Raw genomic sequence first — 19741 nt, forward strand, 5'->3', positions numbered from 1 at the left:
TTCTGGCGGTTCCCTCACTGCAAGAAGTGAGGTTACAAGGAACCAGGCAGAGGGCCTACTTGGTAGTGGTGCCTGCCCTGTGGAATGCCCTCCCACCAGATGTCAAGAAAATAAACAACTACAGTATCTGAATTTTAGAAGAGATATGAAGGCAGCCCTGTTTAGGGAAGCTTTTAATGTTAGATATTTTATCGCATTATTATTATTCTGCTGAGAGCTGCCCAGAGTGGCTGGGGAAACCCAGCCAGATGGTTGGGGTATAAATAGTAAATGATGATGGTGATGATGCAGTCCTGTACCCAGTTACCTGAGAGTGAGCCTCATTTAATTCAATGGGACTTACTTCTGAAAAGACATGTAAAGGATTGTGCTTTAAACTGAACGGTGAAATCACACAGAAATCACAGTAACCACCAAAATAAAAGGTTAAATTGTTGCAATTTTTGATATGTTTAATTATTGAATGTCCTGAGGATTCCTGCTGAATTCAAGTGAGTGAAAATAGCACAGTGTGTAATGGGAGTAGAAGTGGAGACAAAGTAAAGGTGTTAGAGAAGAATACATTACTGTAAAGGAAAAATCAGAGGAACATTTTCCAACTGCTGTAAAGTACATACAGTGACAGATATCTTCATGTATTACATGGTATATGGAGGTTTAAATTATTTTCTGGTACTTAGTCTGTGGTGACAGGTAAAATCATACCCCATCATTCTTGAGTTCAGTGGAGAAGACACTGCTTTCCTCCCCTCACGGCACTGGTTTCAAACTCCTCTGCCCAGGACTGCAGTGGGGAATAAAATACCACTACAATTCCTGCATAAATTAGCTGAGGAGTTTGTGGAGAGGAAAGCCTCTATGAGTGTGTTACTGTGTCATTTGCTACACTGGGTGATGTAGTCCCAACAGCCAAAAAAGGTTCACCACCCTGCCTTATAATGTCCTATAGTTTTGTATACCTCTGCCATTCCCTTATTTTTGCTATTCTGATCATTCTTCCATCCTACCCTAAAAAAGTTCTAGATCAGAGCTCCCCAAACTTGGATCTCAAACTGTTTTTGGACTACAACTCCCATCATCCCTAGCTAGCAGGACAAGTGGTCAGGGATGATGGGAATTGTAATCCAAAAACTGCTGGAGACCCAAGTTTGGGAAACCCTGGTCTAGATTTTTAAAGCTTTAGTTCAATAGAATGGCTTGGTATGTACGGCTTGGTGCCACAGCAATATCTGCTAACAGGAGGTGTGATGAATAAATGAACTCTATAATCATAAAATCTTAATTTTTATATACTCCATCTAACTATTGGGCAAGGCAGTCAGTGGCCTTGTTTTTAGTGTAACACTGAATCATGGTTTAGCTTACCTGAGCAAGCCTTGGGCTCATGTGCTTCCTCCTCTCCTCTCCTAGCACACCTGTGAGGATGACATTTGATGTTTTCATTTCTATTTTCAGCCACAAATTAGCATTATTTCTGAACCTAGACACCTGTGGTCTTAACCACAGTCTACTTCCGCAGGGACGCGGGTGGCGCTGTGGGTTAAACCACAGAGCCTAGGGCTTGCTGATCAGAAGGTTGGCAGTTCGAATCCCCGTGACGGGGTGAGCTCCCGTTGCTTGGTCCCAGCTCCTGCCAACCTAGCAGTTCAAAAGCACGTCAAAGTGCAAGTAGATAACTGGCAGGAAGGTAAACGGCGTTTCCGTGAGCTGCTCTGGTTCGCCAGAAGCAGCTTTGTCATGCTGGCCACATGACCTGGAAGATGTACGCTGGCTCCCTCGGCCAATAACGTGACATGAGTGCCGCAACCCGCAACCGCTGCAAGATGAGTCGGTCACGACTGGACCTACTGGTCAGGGGTCCTTTTACCTTTACTTCTGTAGCAGGGAACCTGTGGTCCTGCAGATGTTATAGGACTCCTAACTCCTGTCAGCCCTAGACAGCATGGTCCATGGGCAGGGATGACTGGAACTGTAGTCTAACAACATTAGGAGACCTTTGTACTACACCATAGCTTAGCATTACATCTGAACAAGGTTCCAACATGCTCCTGCAAGTTTTGGATCAAGACATGAATAAATGCATCATTTTATTTATTTTTTTGCATTTTTGGGGTATATAACATTTTTCTTCAATCATCGTTTGAAGGAAAAACAGGTTTACTTTGTAGCTAATTTTATAAGCTGCTGCTAACTGTCTGTGGCTTGATTGATGTTGCAGTGGGCAGTGCCCATCTTGTAATCAGTCCTTGGAAGGTATTAACCTGAGTCCAGAAGAATACAACACACTCAAGGAAAGAATAATAAAGGACGTGATACAAGGGACTGATACGTTTAGGAAAACAACCCCCCAGGTGAGTTGCAAGGATACCAATATTTGTATACTGATTTGCTTATAAGAAATGATGTATTTGCCTATAACCCTGATGTAATGCTGCTGCCACACTGGCAGAACAGCATGTTCTTTAAAAGTATTTTGTTTATGTAGCTCTTGATAGGTCCCATCCTACCTAATTGCAGCAATAGCAAGCCATGGGACCAAACCACGAATAATATAAAAATAGTCCTCAAAGGTTGTGCTTAATTTATGACTAATTCAGAATAAAGAACATTTTATATATAAGCTACGTCATTAGCATGTGAATCATTGGTGGCCGCCAGATTAGATGTTTTTAAGCTGGCACCCACGGTACATACATATTTGAGACCATTTCCTTTGGACTGGTATCTACTTTTAGCATCATAAATCCTTAAGCTGTAAACAAAACTATTGAAAAATGTATACATGTGCTAACAGTAGATTGAGGCATGTTGTATCATTAATCTGGACCTATTTATAGGTCCTCTGTGAGCAGACACTTCCACCCTGCCTGTGATGAGTCTGCTTCTGCCCATGAATTCATTTGTTCCATTTTTAATAAATCATGACACAGTTTAGAAATTATGCCATGTGAAAAGCACCATCTCTAGAATTAACAATTCAAATACTTGTATTGTTTGCCTCCTTGGAATGTAAACAGGCCACTGGGTGGCGCTAGTGTTACATCTTGGATATGACGCTAGAGACAAAAAAATATTAACAGAGATCAGAGATTGTGGAAGATGGATAACTAGTATTTCCCTTTCTTCTGCCCCACTCTTTAAAGTGTCAGTTACTAATGGGATCAGGGCATTTCTTTCAGAATCACATTCATGGAGCTGTGCCTTTTACAAATTCTTTACTCTTCTACAAAAGGAACAGCACAGTAATGCATTGATTTGTAAAGTAGGAATCCTTCTAATGTGAAATATGCTGTTACAGTCCTAACCTCGGCTCCCGAACGCCTTGGGAGTTGAACGTTCCAGCTCCCGAACGATCAAAAACCGGAAGTGAGTGTTCCGGTTTTCGAACGTTCTTTTGGAATCCGAATGCCCAATGGGGCACTGTTTAAGTTCACTTTGTGCCGTGTTGGCTAATAATACTTTACTGGCTTACCTAGTGGGGCTTTTATCAGAAATAAATAGGAAGTGTGTTTGGGACCAGACGTGGGGGATCCATAGTTGGATTTAACTTTTGTATTCAGCCCAGGCCTCCCGATCATGGTTTGTTGGGGAGAAAGAAACCACAAGTACTGGTTTGGCTGTAACACAGAATTAACCACTTGATTGGTTTTTCCCTGCTCCAGGAAGAGAGGAGTGAAGTGCTCAAAGTGTGTGGTCACCATCATGCAGGGCATGTACCACCTAATTTTGCTAGTTGTGGTTCATGGCCAGCATTGTTTCCAAATGCAGTCATCATTATTTCCATTAATCGTGTGTTTTACTGTACAAATGTGAGCGTATGCAAGTGTGCAGCTCCTCTGTATGTCATAATTTGAGGGCCTACTCCAGATCCCTTGAATTTGTTGGGCAAGGTTGGTATTAACTAGGATTAGGGGGGGAGATGAATGCTGTACCCCAAAGTCGAATTCGACTGGACTTAACCATCCAGGGGTCCTTTATCTTATTACCTTTAGCCATCCTATGAAAAGTCTTGCCAGGCACAATGTGTCAGGCCTGTCCTTATAGTGCTGCAAGCCATTCCTAAAGATGCAGCTTTTTAAAAAGGCCCTAAGCTGCACTCATTTGTTCGCTTGGTGTTTTATTTTGACAGGTGTTTGGAACTGTTAAATTTGTATTTAGTTTTATGGTAATACTTTGCTATTGTTTTGAGTCAGGGATTGTTTTTGCTTTGTGTTGTCTTGCTATTTTAATTGTTAGCCACCTTGAGTTTCTTTGGAAAGATAGGCAGGATTAAAAATTTAAATAAATCAATCTGCCTGAAAGGGAGGGGTGTATGTGTATACGTTTACGTATGGACACGGGTGGCACTGTGGTCTAAACCACTGAGGTTTGAATCCATGCCATGGGATAAGCTCCCATTACTCTGCCCCGGCTTCTGCAAATCTAGCATTTTGAAACCATACTAGTGCAAGTAGATGAATTGGTACCGCTGTGGCAGGAAGGTAAATGACGTTTCTGTGCGCTCTGGCACATGTCACGGTCTCCCATTGCACCAGAAGCAGTTTAGTCATGCTGGCCACATGACCTGGAAAGCTGTCTGTGGACAAGTGCTGGCTCACTTGGCCTGTAAAGCACCCCATAGTCACCTTTGATTGGACTCAACCATCCATGCATCCTTTGCCTTTATCTTTTACCTATGTATATGTATTTATAGATAAAATTTTAATGTGTGGCTCAATAAACTTGAGCTGCAGTTGCAGTAGTAGAATCATAGAATTGTAGAATTGGAAGGGACTGTGCAGGTCATCTAGTCCAACCCCCTTCAGTGCAGCATTTTTTTTGCCCCAGGTGGGGCTCGAACCCACGACCCTGAGATTAAGAGTCTCATACTCTACCGACCGAGCCATCCCAGTAGTAGAAAGAGAGTTCTTCATGAAAAGAGTTGTCATTAATGAAATTGGCTGCCACAAGATATGGCGGCAGCTACATACGCACAGGTGGGATAAAGCAGGGTGGGATAAATTTTATGGGGGATAGGTCTGTCCAATAGATATATAAAACCTCCATTATCAGGAGCAGCATGCCACTGAATTCCCATTACTAAGTGGCAAACTGTAGGGAAGGCCTGTGTCCTCCTTTCCAGGAGGATATGACTGGCCACGGTTGGGAGTGAAATGCTGGACTAGATCAGCCTTTTGTCTGGGTCAGTAGGCCTGTTCTTATGCACATGCATCTATAATTAGCAGGCCACTAAGGGGAGAGAACCTATGGGTATGTTATGTTGGTGGGTTGATCCTCGAGGTCCCTGCCAACTCTACAATTCTATGATTCTATAATTTGATGGTTGCTGGAAGTGAATAATTATCTTGAGTAATTTTCTGGCGTTTGATATAAATTTTAGGAATTTACCATGGTTAGAAGTTTTTAACACAAAGCTGGGGCTTTTCTGGAAGGGATTTGTTGTGGGAACAGCCCTAGCCTTAGCCTTAATAATAGAATGTTTGTTTTGAGGCAAGTATTGGATGTTTGGGGAGATTCCATTTCTCACTAATAATAGCTCTTGCAGCAGCTGCCTGAAATCAGATGTACCGGTAGATAGAGAAAGGCATCTGTTCTGTTAATGTTTTATTATTATTATTAAGGCATATTTGCACTTATCCTTGCCCAGATTATATGTTATGATGTAGTGACTGAGATGCCTGCAGTCTCAAGGGGTTGTGTCAGTGACGTTGCTCCTAATTTTCATTTATTTTAATAGGAAAAGCAGTATTTGCTACAGCACAGCGGCTTTTAACTGAAATAACATCCTGATTGTAGGCTTATTGAAAGACGTAAAGAGTTCTGGACAACAGGGGAAACTTCACTGAGCTGTTCAGGAATTAGTGTGGCATCCATTTAAGACTGAATTTTTCTGAATTATATAGAACATAATTTCTAAGTCTTCCTGTTGCTAGGAACTGATGTGCATGCTTACTGTGGAGAATGACTTAAAACCCTTGTTTCAAAGAAACATTGATGTAAACAAAAAGCAACTAGAATACTAGCTCCCTGAAATGGAACTTCAATTCCCATATCTCAAGAAACGTATAAATTGCTGTTTCCATTATGGCAGAGAAGGCTGCTGGCTCTTCCTGGTCTTGAGAGGATAAGTAGTTTTATGGATGCCGTTATAGAACGGTTGGTTACTAATTTTTAGTACTCAGTGAGGTGATCTATGTTTGTGATCAGGTGGATGTACACGAGGCCCTTTCTTATAAGTCACAGTGAGTCACTGAAGTCACTTGGTTGGCATTCCCCTCCCTAATCAGTCACACAGTGATCCAACTCAGGTGTTTTTCTTTCTGAAACCAGTTTGTGAAACCAAATGTAAATGAATGGATGATTGTCGCCTGTGGAATCCCTTCTTTTGTGCCACCATGTGCGTTAGAGAAGCATCGGTAAAGACATCAGAGATACCACTGCTGTACGCTCTCTCACTTCCTCTGAGCTCAACAGAGACCAGCAAGCAGAGTTTCCAGGTAGACAGCTGGAATCATGCCGTAATCACTGACCTTTCCGGATATTTGTTGTCTTCTTGCTACTCTTAGTGCAAGACCATGACACCAATGCACACCTGTGGTCAACTGTCTCTTCAAAGCTACTCATTCAGCCCTATTATCACAAGAAGGAAATAGCTCGGTGAATTTGACTGTAATGGTAGCTAATTATCGCCTTCCATCATTTGTTAGTTAGCCAAAGAGCTGCAGTGACAGTTTAATGATTCATTAACTCAATTCTATTTCCACCCCACCCCCCTTCTCATCTCATTGTTCGGCTCAAGCTCTAATTTCATTTCAATTAATTAATTTCAGTCTAATTTGGTTGAGTAGTGTTTGGAGAGAGAAAAAGTTCACAGAAAAAATTAATTTCCTGCTTCTGAAGGAAGTGCCAAAATATTTCTACCAAGAGATTGAGCCTGGAAAAAACCCACACACACACACGCTCTTCAATGCTGCATTCATAGGGAAACTTTTTAAGGCCTAAACCTGCTGGATTCCACTTCACATTGCATCACATCCTTAACAGCTGCTGGTCATGACGGCTATAATATGCCACTTCCAGGACCCAAGGCCACATCCTTCTGAATACTTGCTAGGTAACAACAGTGGGAGAGGCCTAGTGCCCTCATGTCTTGTTTGTGGGCTTCCTGGAGGCATCTGCTTGGCCATACAGTATAGGACTTTGCTCTGACCCTGCAGGGTTGCTCTTGAGCACTTTTAAACTAGCTTTGCAAACTGAGTGAAAATGCTGTCCAGGTAGCTAAAGTATCTGGTAGTCTTCCTTTCATTTTTGGGTTGTCATTATGGAGCAATTGTTGTTTAGTCGTTTAGTCGTGTCCGACTCTTCGTGACCCAATGGACCAGAGCACGCCAGGCACTCCTGTCTTCCACTGCCTCCCGCAGTTTGGTCAGACTCATGTTCGTAGCTTCGAGAAAACACTGTCCAACCATCTCGTCCTCTGTCGTCCCCTTCTCCTAGTGCCCTCAATCTTTCCCAACTTCAGGGTCTTTTCCAGGGAGTCTTCTCTTCTCATATGGTGGCCATATGGAGCAATACACCACTAATAATAATAATAATAATAATAATAATAATAATAATTTTTATTTATACCCCACCCATCTGGCTGGGTTTCCCCAGCCACTCTGGGCGGCTTCCAACCAAATATTAAAAACAATACAGCATCAAACATTAAAAACTTCCCTAAACAGGGCCGCCTTCAATTGTCTTTTAAAAGTAAAATAGTTGCTTATTGTCTTGACATCTGCTGGGAGGGCGTTCCTCCTGATGGATATCTTTCCCCACACGGAGCTGTCGCCTTACCTTGCATACCGCGAACTCCATTTTTAGTTCATTCTTTCTGCTCCTAACATGCTCAGGTTCCTACCCGATTGCCTCCTTCCCCTCACTCTCCCCTTTTGTGGTCCCCATGTGACCTCCTCTTGGCCTTTCACGAGAGGCAGTTTAGAAAGCTGGCAAAGTAATTATATTATTGATGCGTTCATGTTATAAATTTGCAAAGGCCCTTTTACAGAGGACACTCTTGCATGTAATGTAATCCTACATAAAAACCAGCATGAACATGCAGCATTTCCGACATAACTAAAAAATCAGTACTGATTTAAAAATTAGTACTGGTTTAAAAAACTATGAAGGGTGGAATAGCAGATCATATAAAAGCCAATCGGCTCATGGAAATCCTCTGAATTAAGCAAGGCTTAGCGGGCTATAATGAGGGGACCACAACCAACCAACCAAAATAAAAAAGGCCAGGTTCTCATACTCAAGGTTGTACACAGCTTGAGAAACTTGGGAATAGGCCCACCACTCAGATGACCTGAGCTAGTAGCAGAGTTTATAGGGGAAGCGGTTTTCATATGTCTCAGAAGTGGCACTGATGGGGGAAATTCTGTACAGGGTTACAGCTGGTGCAGGAGCGAGAAACTTGCAAAAACTGACTGATTAGATATTTTTTAGTAGAATGGTTGGCAATACTATTGGGGTCAGAATGGGAAGTGTTTATGGTGCATCCGCAGGGCTTGTCCCCAGGTGTAAACTTATTGGTAACAAGCCATAGCAGATTCCCCTGAGGGGGTGGGGTGGGAGAAAGTATCAGCATGTCAGTTCTGTTTTCCTTTTGTGCTGCAGAAATGTCTAGGGTAATTAGAAGGCTTTGGTGATATGTGTGAGTTGACAGGGTTCACTTTGGGAAATGCACCTGCAATAACCCCTGAGAGGCAGTTTGAGTAACAAAAGCAAGAGGGAGTTCCCAGAAGACTTGCTGTCAGGTGTTTTGAAAAGAAGCAGCAGCAAGAACAGGATTCGAAATGTAGGTTTTTAAAAATGTAATGTGGAGGTAGTGACTAATGTTGGTGACTAATGTCAAACGATGGAACAAAGTGCACTGTCACATGTATTGTTGATAAGACTGAGAGAACTGGATTTTCTCAAGATCTGCTGGTTGCCACGTTGGAGGGCAAAAACGAAAAGAAAATCCTTGCCACCCCAAGTAGTTTGCTTTGCCACCCTGCAATTCTCGATTGATTTCAGTAGTTTTACTTCGCCTGCATCGTACCTGATTGAAAGTGGAACTGTAGGCTGCAATTTAGATGCACTTACTGTACCTGGGAGTCGGTGCCAGTGAATTCAGTGGGGTTTACTTCTGAGGAGACATGTATAGGATTGTATTGTTACCCCCACTCTGTCCATTTGGGCTTATTTTGTGTTCTTTGATTCTTTGCACACTGGTGAACTTTCCCCTTCGAAATCATGCACGTAATTTCAGGTAATTGAATGAGAGGCCAAAAGAGCTCGGGGTTTTCTGTCCTAGGTGTGCAGCATAGCTTGATCATCTTGTTAACCACATGTTGAGCACCATTGGTACTTTTTTGCTCACTAAAATAATTTATGCACAGCAAAAGGTTTGGATAATTCCTTCAGACTCCTCTATGAAGTTCAGGCCTCTGACGTTACTGGTTCCCTGTCCTGCAGTTCACCTAGCCCAAATTGTATTTCCACAGCCTCCAGACCTTCCTGCCCATGGGCCCGGTGTGAGGTTCCTTTTCTATGCTTTCATTTTGGATTGTGCTTTCTTCTGCAGCGACTGCAAAAAGAGCTGGCAGAGGAAGTTGTTGTTTCTTGGTTGCTCGCTGAGAGGCAGCTGCTACTTGCTATGAGAGAGGTTTTACTCAGATTACCAGGAATTGAGAGGGGTTGGGAAAACCACAGTTTCCCAGTTTCATTTCTGCAAACTCTGGATGTAATGGATTAAAGCAGCACACATGGATAACTCAACTCAAAATGGATTGGTGACATCACTCAGAGTAGTTTTTCAGATATGTCTGTACCAGTTCATGGAGTTCTAAAAATGATTTGGTAGCCTTGATGGGCACCTCCATCCTAAATATGGCAGAAATTAGTTCATAAACCTTATGTTTAGGCCTAAAGAGAACAAATATGCTGTGTGTAGCTACTGCAGGTGTAAAAAATAAAATTTCCAGGATATGTTCCTGTCAACTGTTTAGAGTCGGGGCTAATGTGTACTCAGTAATAATAATTTAAAAAATCAATTCTGTGCTCGGGTATCCTTGTATTGTGCCAAGAAAAGTGGATTTCTGAAACTTATATGCAAATTAGCATACAGTGAAACCTCTGTTTATGAACACCTCGGTTTATGAATTTTCGGTTTACGAACACCGCGGACCCATCTGGAACAGATTAATTCACTTTCCACTACTTTCAATGGGAAAGTTCGCTTCACTTTATGAACGCTTCAGTTTATGAACAGACTTCCGGAACCAATTACAATGCCGCCTCAAAAATCAACCCCTTTTACTGATGGGTTTCTTAGTAAGGAGAGCCTTCCAGCTTGCGTGACCTGGTACCTTAAGAAACTCTAGGCTGTCCCCCAGGAATAACCTCTTGCCTCCTGTAAAGGGTCTCCCTCAGTTGGATTCCCCCACTGTAGAAGTTTGCCCTAGGCACTCTGGCAACTTCTTGGCACCTCAGGTTACCCTTCTAAGCCTCCTCCGTGTAACTTCAGGACACAAACCACCACCTCCCTGCCTGAGGTGAGTTTGGCCCTCTCTTGAGTCACCACGGCTGTGAGTCCTGGTACCTCGCTGGAAAAATACAAACGGACCTCTTGTTGGCAAAAACAGAGATGAAGTTTTATTGTGTTAAAAACATAAGTGATTCTTTAACGTGTCATTTATTAATTAGCTTTGTTCCAGTTGTACAAAATAAACTCAGTCAAACATTTAACTTTAAGTTGTCCTAGCCTCTTAACTGTCTTCATACAAGCCACCACATAACACCACACCACACCTTCCTCCCTCTCCCTCCTAACTGACCAAACCGACTCTCCCTCCTTTTTTAAAACCGGGCACAGTCCCGCCCCCATCAGAGTTCTATGCCAGTCAGGCTGAAGGTGGGTTAACTCTTTGCCAGCCGGACAGAAATAAACATTTCAAAAGTGCTTCAATTTGTCACATATCTCCCCCACCACAAAGACATTGCGTCGGCTTGCTCTTAACTAACTAGAGCAATGCCAAAGCAATGGGCTTGGGGTTATAAATCCTTCAATGCATTCTATAACACTCATATTACAAAGTCAACTAAATTAACATCTCATAAACTTGTACACAAATAAACCATGTTTGACATGTGTTAGATTATAACGCCTAAGCACAAATGTTTTGCTAGGGTTACCACCGTTTCATATAATACTTTGCACCATTCTATACCTCTCAAAAATATACCTAGACAAAGCGTCCGCTATGATGTTTTCCTTCCCACTTATGTGCTTACCCTGTGTCTATTTTATAAGTTGCTAGGCTGGTCCTCCCTGGGATGTTTGAGAAGATCTGAGCAAACTGAGCAAGGACTAATTTTAACTGCTCCTTTTGCTCTGGGGTCAGACTTTCATCGAATGACACCTCTGCTAGAGTTGTGCCCTTACTCAGCTCTCCCCACCCAGTTAAATGAATCCCTTGGGTCACCTTCCCCTTTACTTGTAACACCAACTTATTTCTGTCAAAATAAGGCTTAAGTAAATTTACATGAAAGTTTTTACATCGGTCCCCTTCCCCATCTAACTCTACTAAATAGTTCACCGCTGATATCCTCTCGACCACTTTGAAGGGACCGTCCCACGACATCTCCAACTTCTTTCGAAGTCTTGTTCTTAACACGAGCACACTGTCACCGGGCTGGAAAGATCTGTCTCTTGCGTGTGCATCATACCACTGCTTCTGTCGACGCTGTGCCTGCTGCAAGTTGTGAGCAGCTTGCTCCCGTAGCTCTTGAAGGTCGCTCTGCAGCTCCTGTAGATACGTCACAACATCAGGGCTGTCGATCTGCTCCTCCCCTGACCACGCTGCTTTCATCAAGTCTAGGGGTCCTCGTGGCTGTCGTCCAAATAGGAGTTCAAAAGGACTGAACCCTGTGCTCTCCTGCGGCACTTCGCGATAACCAAATAGGAAGTGTTGCAGCCTCTCATCCCAGTCGTTAGGATGATTGATGGAATAGGTTTTTAGCATCCGGCTCAGGGTCGAATTAAATTTCTCCGTCAAGCCATTCGACTGCGGATGATAAGCCGTAGTTTTAACATGCTTAACCCCACAAAGAGTTAAAAGCTCTTCCATGGTCTTGGACGTGAAGAATGTCCCTAAATCTGTTATAATTTCTTTGGGGAATCCAAGCCTTAAGAACACCGACATGAGGGCTTTTGCTACAGTCTTTGAGTCAATGTCCTTCAGAGGTATTGCTCCTGGATAGCGCGTAGCATAATCCACGAGGCATAAAATAAATTTATTCCCACTTTTTGTAACTCTGGAGATAGGCCCGAGGATGTCCACTCCTACTCTGGAAAAGGGCTCAGTAATTACAGGAATAGACTGTAACAAGCCTCGCGTTTTGTCCGCTCTTTTGCCTGCTTTTTGGCAGATCACACAGGACTTGCAATACTCTTTGATGTCTTTGCCCATCCCAGGCCAGTAAAATCTTGCTTGGATTCTATCACTAGTCTTTCTAATGCCTAGATGCGCTGCTGAGGGTGCGTCGTGTGCCATTTGTAGCACTTGCAACCGGTAAGCTCTTGGCAACACTAACTGTTTCTTCCTTTCCCAAACAGCAGCAGTTTTCCTCCTCCTAGAAATTCTATACAGTCTTCCCTCAATGGTGGTAAATAAGCAGGGGTTCTCCACAGTTACTTCTGCAGTAGGACTTTGTGCTTTACCCCACAGCTCTTTTATAGTTTCATCCTCTTTTTGATCACTCAAGAATTGGGCACCGTGCTCCTGGACCACTGGCACGCTAATCAGCCCTTCATCCTCACCAGGCTCTATGGGTGACTCTATAACTGCAGGAGGATTACTCTCAGTGACTTGAGACTGTGACCTAGTTATCACTTGAATACGGTGCTTCTGACTAGCTAGGTCATTCCCTATTAAAAAGGGTACCTCCAATTCATTTAGGATTCCTACTCTCCATTTGCCACAAAATCCTTTGTAGGTAATATCAACTTCAGCTAATGGTACTTCAAAATGTGGGCCCCATATGCCTTTTAAACTATAGGACTGACCCTTGAGGTACTGCTCCTTTGGAACAAATTGTGATTTGACAAGTGAGACTTCTGCTCCTGTGTCCCTCAAACCTAAAAAAGACTGACCATTTAATTCAATTGGCTCCATGTAATCTTGGTTGCACTCCTGCTCAGCCCTCCAGACCTGTAAGACCTTAGAAGTAGTCTCAGCTGGACTGTCTGATTTCTCTGAGTCTTCTGTCTGAGGCGAGCTATTTTCCTGAGACTGCATTACCAGTTTTACTTGTTTAGCTGCAGAAGGTGTAGTTTGCGACTTAACCAGCAGGGGGCACCTGGCACGTACATGGCCCTCACGATTACAGAAAAAACAAGTGATTTTCTTAGAACCTGTCTTGTCAGAAACTGATTCCCTGACAGGAAAATTTTCTTGCCTGTCTTTATTTTCTCTGTTTCTCCATGGATTACCCTTCTGTGAGTGTTTTGGGAATGCTATTTCATTGAAATCTCCTTGTAGTTCGTCTAAGACCTCAGCAACCCGTGCCACAGTTTTCAGTTTTTTATCCCTCAAGAACCAACGTAAATTGCTAGGGATTTGCTTAAAAAATTGTTCTAAACAAATTAATTGTTTTAACTCATCAAAGTCCTTCACTCCACTCCCTTGAATCCATCTGTCAAGTAATTTATCTAAGCGGCTAGCTAGTTGGGCATAAGTCTCTTTATGTTCCTTTTTTGCCTCACGAAAAGCCTTTATGCTTTGTTCAGCCGTGAGTCCACATCGAACCCTGACCCTTTGCTTAAATACTTGGTAACTTGACAGCTCTTCTTCCCTCAGGTCAGCATAAATTTCACTTAGTATCCCACAAATTTGAGGTCTTAAATAAAGCATCCAGTTCTCCTCAGGTATTTGAAATTCCACACAAACGCGTTCAAAGGTAAATAGAAACGATTCGACATTATCGTCTTTTCCAAATTTGGGGAACCTTTTTAAATTAATTGCGATACTATCATTGTTAACTGGACTCCGAGTTAATTCTGATCTCAAACGTATCTCCTCAAGCTTCATTCTGTCCTGTTCTAATTGAACCCTTAACCTCTCGGACTGCATTCTCTCCTCAGCTTCAATTCTAGCTTTTTCCCTCTCACTTTCAGATGCTATCTTTTCCCTCTCAGCTTCAATTCTGGCTTTTTCTCTCTCACTTTCAATTCTGGCTTTTTCCCTCTCACTTTCAGCTGCTATCTTTTCCCTCTCAGCTTCAATTCTGGCTTTTTCTCTCTCACTTTCAATTCTGGCTTTTTCCCTCTCACTTTCAGCTGCTATCTTTTCCCTCTCAGCTTCAATTCGGGCCATCTCAATTCGTAGTTTCATCAGTTCTACCTCAGAACCTGGGCTTCCCTCAGCCCCTTCCGTTCTTTCATCTCCTTTTGCCTCTCTGGGTTTTCTTACGTGAGTCATTTTCCTCACAGGAAAATCCTGACAGACTCAAACCAAACTAGGCGCGTGTGCTTTGAATTTCGATCACGACGCTGCCACCAAAAATGTGACGACCCGTGTCCCACTCTCTCCTACTATCACTGCGACACAGGAATCCAGAGGGGAAAACACCCACCCTCTGCTCCTGCCGCCTCAAAAATCAACCCCTTTTACTGATGGGTTTCTTAGTAAGGAGAGCCTTCCAGCTTGCGTGACCTGGTACCTTAAGAAACTCTAGGCTGTCCCCCAGGAATAACCTCTTGCCTCCTGTAAAGGGTCTCCCTCAGTTGGATTCCCCCACTGTAGAAGTTTGCCCTAGGCACTCTGGCAACTTCTTGGCACCTCAGGTTACCCTTCTAAGCCTCCTCCGTGTAACTTCAGGACACAAACCACCACCTCCCTGCCTGAGGTGAGTTTGGCCCTCTCTTGAGTCACCACGGCTGTGAGTCCTGGTACCTCGCTGGAAAAATACAAACGGACCTCTTGTTGGCAAAAACAGAGATGAAGTTTTATTGTGTTAAAAACATAAGTGATTCTTTAACGTGTCATTTATTAATTAGCTTTGTTCCAGTTGTACAAAATAAACTCAGTCAAACATTTAACTTTAAGTTGTCCTAGCCTCTTAACTGTCTTCATACAAGCCACCACATAACACCACACCACACCTTCCTCCCTCTCCCTCCTAACTGACCAAACCGACTCTCCCTCCTTTTTTAAAACCGGGCACAGTCCCGCCCCCATCAGAGTTCTATGCCAGTCAGGCTGAAGGTGGGTTAACTCTTTGCCAGCCGGACAGAAATAAACATTTCAAAAGTGCTTCAATTTGTCACACACCCATGCTTCGGGTTAAGTACGCTTCAGGTTGAGTACTCCACGGACCCGTCTGGAACGGATTAATTCACTTTCCATTACTTTCAATGGGAAAGTTCGCTTCAGTTTATGAACAGACTTCTGGAACCAATTGTGTTCATAAACCGAGGTACCACTGTACATTAATTTTCAGTTTTTTTATATGGACTTAGATGAGTGGCAAATAAATATGCAGGTTGTAGAAGTTTTCAACTTCTGACTTCTTAATCTTCATAAGATATTGCCCATATACATTGAAGCTTATCATTGCAAACATAAGGACTAGAAACTTCTCTACAGTAAAAAGAACAATAAAAGAAAGCTTGGTTGCTGAATTCTGTGCCCGTTACCAATTTATTTTCTTTCATTGAATATATATAAAACCTGGTTGAAAAAAACAAAAATAGCAGGGTATAATGAAACAATGTTTCATTGTTGCTTTTCTTTCAACTTTTTACCCTCTCTCTTTCTTTTTTTTTAAGGAACTTGAAGAATTTCAGACATTTGTGAATCAATGTCCCCCTTTTGATATTGTGATTGATGGACTCAATGTTAGCAGAGTTTACAACAAAGCCACTCCATCTCAAACTGTAAGTACCATTCTATATCTTAAATAACTGTGTGTGTGTGTAATAGCTATTTTACCGCTTCAAATCATGGTTTAACGTTCTGGCTTTTCCTGGAGCCATCGACCATAGTTTCTCATTTTGTCTTAACCAAGAAACTCTGGTTAAGTGAAGATTTGTTTGTTACCTTCCTAGTGTGTAGGAAGCAGGGAAAGGGGCTGCATTTGCTGCCATAAGGCTCTTTCATACCCTCTTATTATGCTGAAATATGATAACTTGGACATGGTCAGCATGTTAGAATCCATGCACAGAATGCTTACGCCATTCTTTATAGAGGACCCCCATTCTAAGTAGAATGTTCAGAAAAATGTTAAAGGGATGCCAGGGATGAGGACCTGTAGGAGAAGAATGAATTGACTGCAAGACAAGAGTTGGAGAGGTGTTTCCAGATAGGCACAGCCCACTTGCGCACTGTGCTGATCATTGCCACTTCCAACAGGTATCCCCATGCATACAATCAAAGTTTAGTGTGAAATTTGTCATGAGAAGCAGCCACTGGGATGGGAGGACTTCAAGGTCTCTTCATGACATCAGTTTAGTTAGTGATTGGGCGCAAAAAAAGAAGCACCTCAGAGGTGAGGTACCTTTTTAAAATCATGAGTGTCTAGAGTTCTTGTTGCCACTTTTTTGCATAATGGATGCTGTCCCTCTAGCTCCATGCAGTCTTTGGACTAAAACATCCATCGCCATGGGAATTGCTTGTTCAGCTTGTGGTTGTCTGACAGGGTGATTTCTTACCAGCTTTTGACAGAAATTTTACAGCTTTTACATCTGGCAGAGTATTAACTGAGGCTGTGGTGGTGCACAAAAGCCTTATCAAAAACATGGCGTAATGGCAGCCCATGCTAAGGTCTTCCTATTACTCTCCCTAACCCTGTAATGTATCTTTCCTGGTGTTTTCGTATCTATGGCTAAGTCACTATTATGTTATTGGCTGGTGGAAGCAGGGATTTACTTGTTGTCATGTACTGTTGCAGAAGGTGCAGTGAGAACTCAGTACAGTTTCTGATAACTTGCAGCTCAACCCTGGTGTAGGGAGAAGAAGCTCAGAGTTTATATGAGGAGCAATGGTGAGCCAGTATAGAAACATGCAGTATGTCAATGCAAATCCAAGACATGTGCCAGTTTGTGTCATTGGTTGCATACTCACTTGCTGAATCATCATCTTATTGTGTTGCATGGGCTTGCATGTTCCTGTGACCCTTGTGAGCGAGGCCGTCAGGAGACTCGTATTCCCAGCAGGGTCACCCAAGGCGGTAAGGTCAAAGGGGAGGAGCTAGACAAAGAATGATCCAAAAAGTCCTCAACAGCAGAACAGGCGGAAGATAACAAGCAGTATATTACAATGGCTATGAAGGCTGCAGCACATAAGAATCTACTGGTCATCATGATTACTCATGCCATTGGAATAGAGCCTTACTGCAGAGACTGTGCGTTGGTCAGTGTGCACTGATCTACACACATAAAACAAATTCACGCACAGGTGCCTTCCAAAAACCCATCCCAAACCCAAACACTGTGTTTATGGAAGGCAATCTTACTTGGCTGCGAGTGATAGCCAAAAAAGAAGATTGGTTGCATACATGCCCGTGTGCAAAAAATACCCTGCCAGCGTGGTTCCCCCACCTTTGTTCCATTTTGGCAGTTGGATCCTTGGGCATCAGGACTAGAGACATTCCTTGGGGTTGGTTAGGCTGGCACCTGCCAAGGGCACAAACCCAGGTGTATGTGCAAAAATCACGCCTTTTCCACTCTTTCTAAATTGGGCATGTGCTCCCTGGGCCACTGTTCTGCTGCTCTGGCAAGGTGTGCAGGATCCTCTGCCGAGGGTGCAAAGGAGCCTAGATACACCTCTATTCCGGACTATATGAATACACAATGTAAGAAGCGAATCACATGGCAAAGGGGCTACATTCCAAGATTAACTTCTGTGTGCACTCCCCCCCCCCAACACAACATGTACAGGTAGTCAACATTTGGGGTTGATGATAATCGTGGCAAAAAATGATAATTTTATCAGGCATATGTAACTGAAGAGGAATGCAGCGCAGCAAAAAGGAAGCTATGTACTGTTATGACTAGAAAAGAAAATCCCTGGTGTCTTCTGCAGAAGCTGCAAAATCATTGTGGTAATCTAGCACAACATCCTGTTAGGTCTCCAGATATGTCACTTTTTAAGATAAACGAAAGTAATCTCTCACAGGCCTTTAATTTCCACCTGAAAAACTCCAATCAGAACGAGGATAAGGGGAGGAGATCCCCACCCCACATTCTTATCGCATGTAGGAGTTGATGAGTAGAATAATTGGAAGGAGATTCTAGATGTGTTTGGAGGACCAAAAGAAACAATGCTATCAGACACATTGATGGAATTCCCAGCTTGGAATGGGAGCACATTCAGCATGTTATGAGGTAAAACAGAAAGTGTACACACTGTTCTCTTACATGTCCAAGCTAAAGGAAGTGTGGTATTATCCAGGAGTCATCTCTGTTAATCAGATACTGTGTGTTTTTGTTTTGCTAAACAAATAATTCTGAGAACTCTGAAAGGTCAGTGTCAAAACTTAAGCTACTCCCGCAGGGCCAGGCTGAGTTTGTGGGCAGCCGTACCTGATTTCCACCCCTGGAGGGTATGTTCTCTAGCTTGGGGTCCCTGAGTTCAGTGGCTTGAGCTGGGCAAACTGGAAGCTGGTGGCTGAATTGCGACAAGCAGAAGGGACTGCTCCACCATCTGAGCAAAGGCAGATGGCCTGACTGATCCCCACTTGCACCTGGTGACAACCTTGAGATCTAAGCATACAAGATCTGCAGTAGATCTCTGCCCTTGGGCTTCTGCGTTCAGGCCCCAGAGTACCCAACAAGCTATCGCACAGGCTGCTGTGATGTAAATGTGAATCATAGAATTATAGACTCATAGAGTTGGAAGGGACCCATTGGATCATCTAGTCCAACCCCCCTGTAATGCAGGAATATGCACCCATGTGGGGATCAAATCCGTGAACTTGGCATTATTAACACCATGCTCTAACCAGCTGAGCTAACTGGCATGTAATTAGTTTGTCTTCAGTAACCAGCCAATGAGACACTGCCACTGGGCAAGTGAGGAAAAGAGGTACTACTAGATTAAGTGCCTGCAAGGCAGCATTGGTGGGCTTCACTGTCAGCCTGACCTTTGCGCCCTTTCCTTCCCCTTGTTACCTGCAGTTATCCAAAAGCTGAACCATTGTAGTCTCCCAGGAGGAACGCAGGGGCTTTCCATTCCACCCCTGTTTCTGTTGTTGTAAGGATATGGTGGGAAATGCCAGGGATCCCATTTGTATTTTTCCTAAGCGTTAGGGAGGCTTTCTGGAGCAACACTTCCTCCTCTTCCTGTCTTCCTTGCTCTGAGTTTAGAATTGTTCCTCGGTTGGGGGGGGGCGGTGCGCCCAGAAAGAGGAAAGAGAATGAAGGACTGATGTTACGGCATGTTGTGCATGTAACACAATTTAAAAACACTCTTCGCTGAGATTAAAACAGACTAAAAGACCTGGGGGAAATACAAAATACGCACGAAGCAAACCTCCTGAACAAAAGGCCACCTTGAGATGTGTATCAGAGGCATGTGATCCTATATTCTCATTTTACATGTTTCAGGGCTGATATTGGAGGCATTTAAAACCAGTTCTAGAGCTGAGACATGACTTGTTAAGCAAACAATTCTGAATAATTCCCATGGGAGCCTGACACTGAGGGATC

The 19741-nt window shown here is 43.2% G+C and overlaps 1 protein-coding gene across 2 annotated transcripts in view; it reads left to right on the forward strand.

The window, feature by feature from the left end:
- PRORP (protein only RNase P catalytic subunit) overlaps positions 1 to 19741 on the forward strand; it is a 52723-nt gene that overhangs the window by 5022 nt on the left and 27960 nt on the right. For both annotated transcript variants that reach the window (XM_088671816.1, XM_088671823.1), the window contains 2 exons: positions 2219 to 2351; positions 15863 to 15970. In XM_088671816.1, coding sequence (XP_088527942.1) covers positions 2219 to 2351; positions 15863 to 15970 — 241 coding nt within the window. The remainder of the gene's footprint in view (positions 1 to 2218; positions 2352 to 15862; positions 15971 to 19741) is intronic.

Source organism: Zootoca vivipara, chromosome 1 (genome assembly GCF_965207765.1).
Source record: "Zootoca vivipara chromosome 1, rZooViv2.hap1.1, whole genome shotgun sequence".
Lineage (NCBI taxonomy): Eukaryota > Metazoa > Chordata > Lepidosauria > Squamata > Lacertidae > Zootoca > Zootoca vivipara.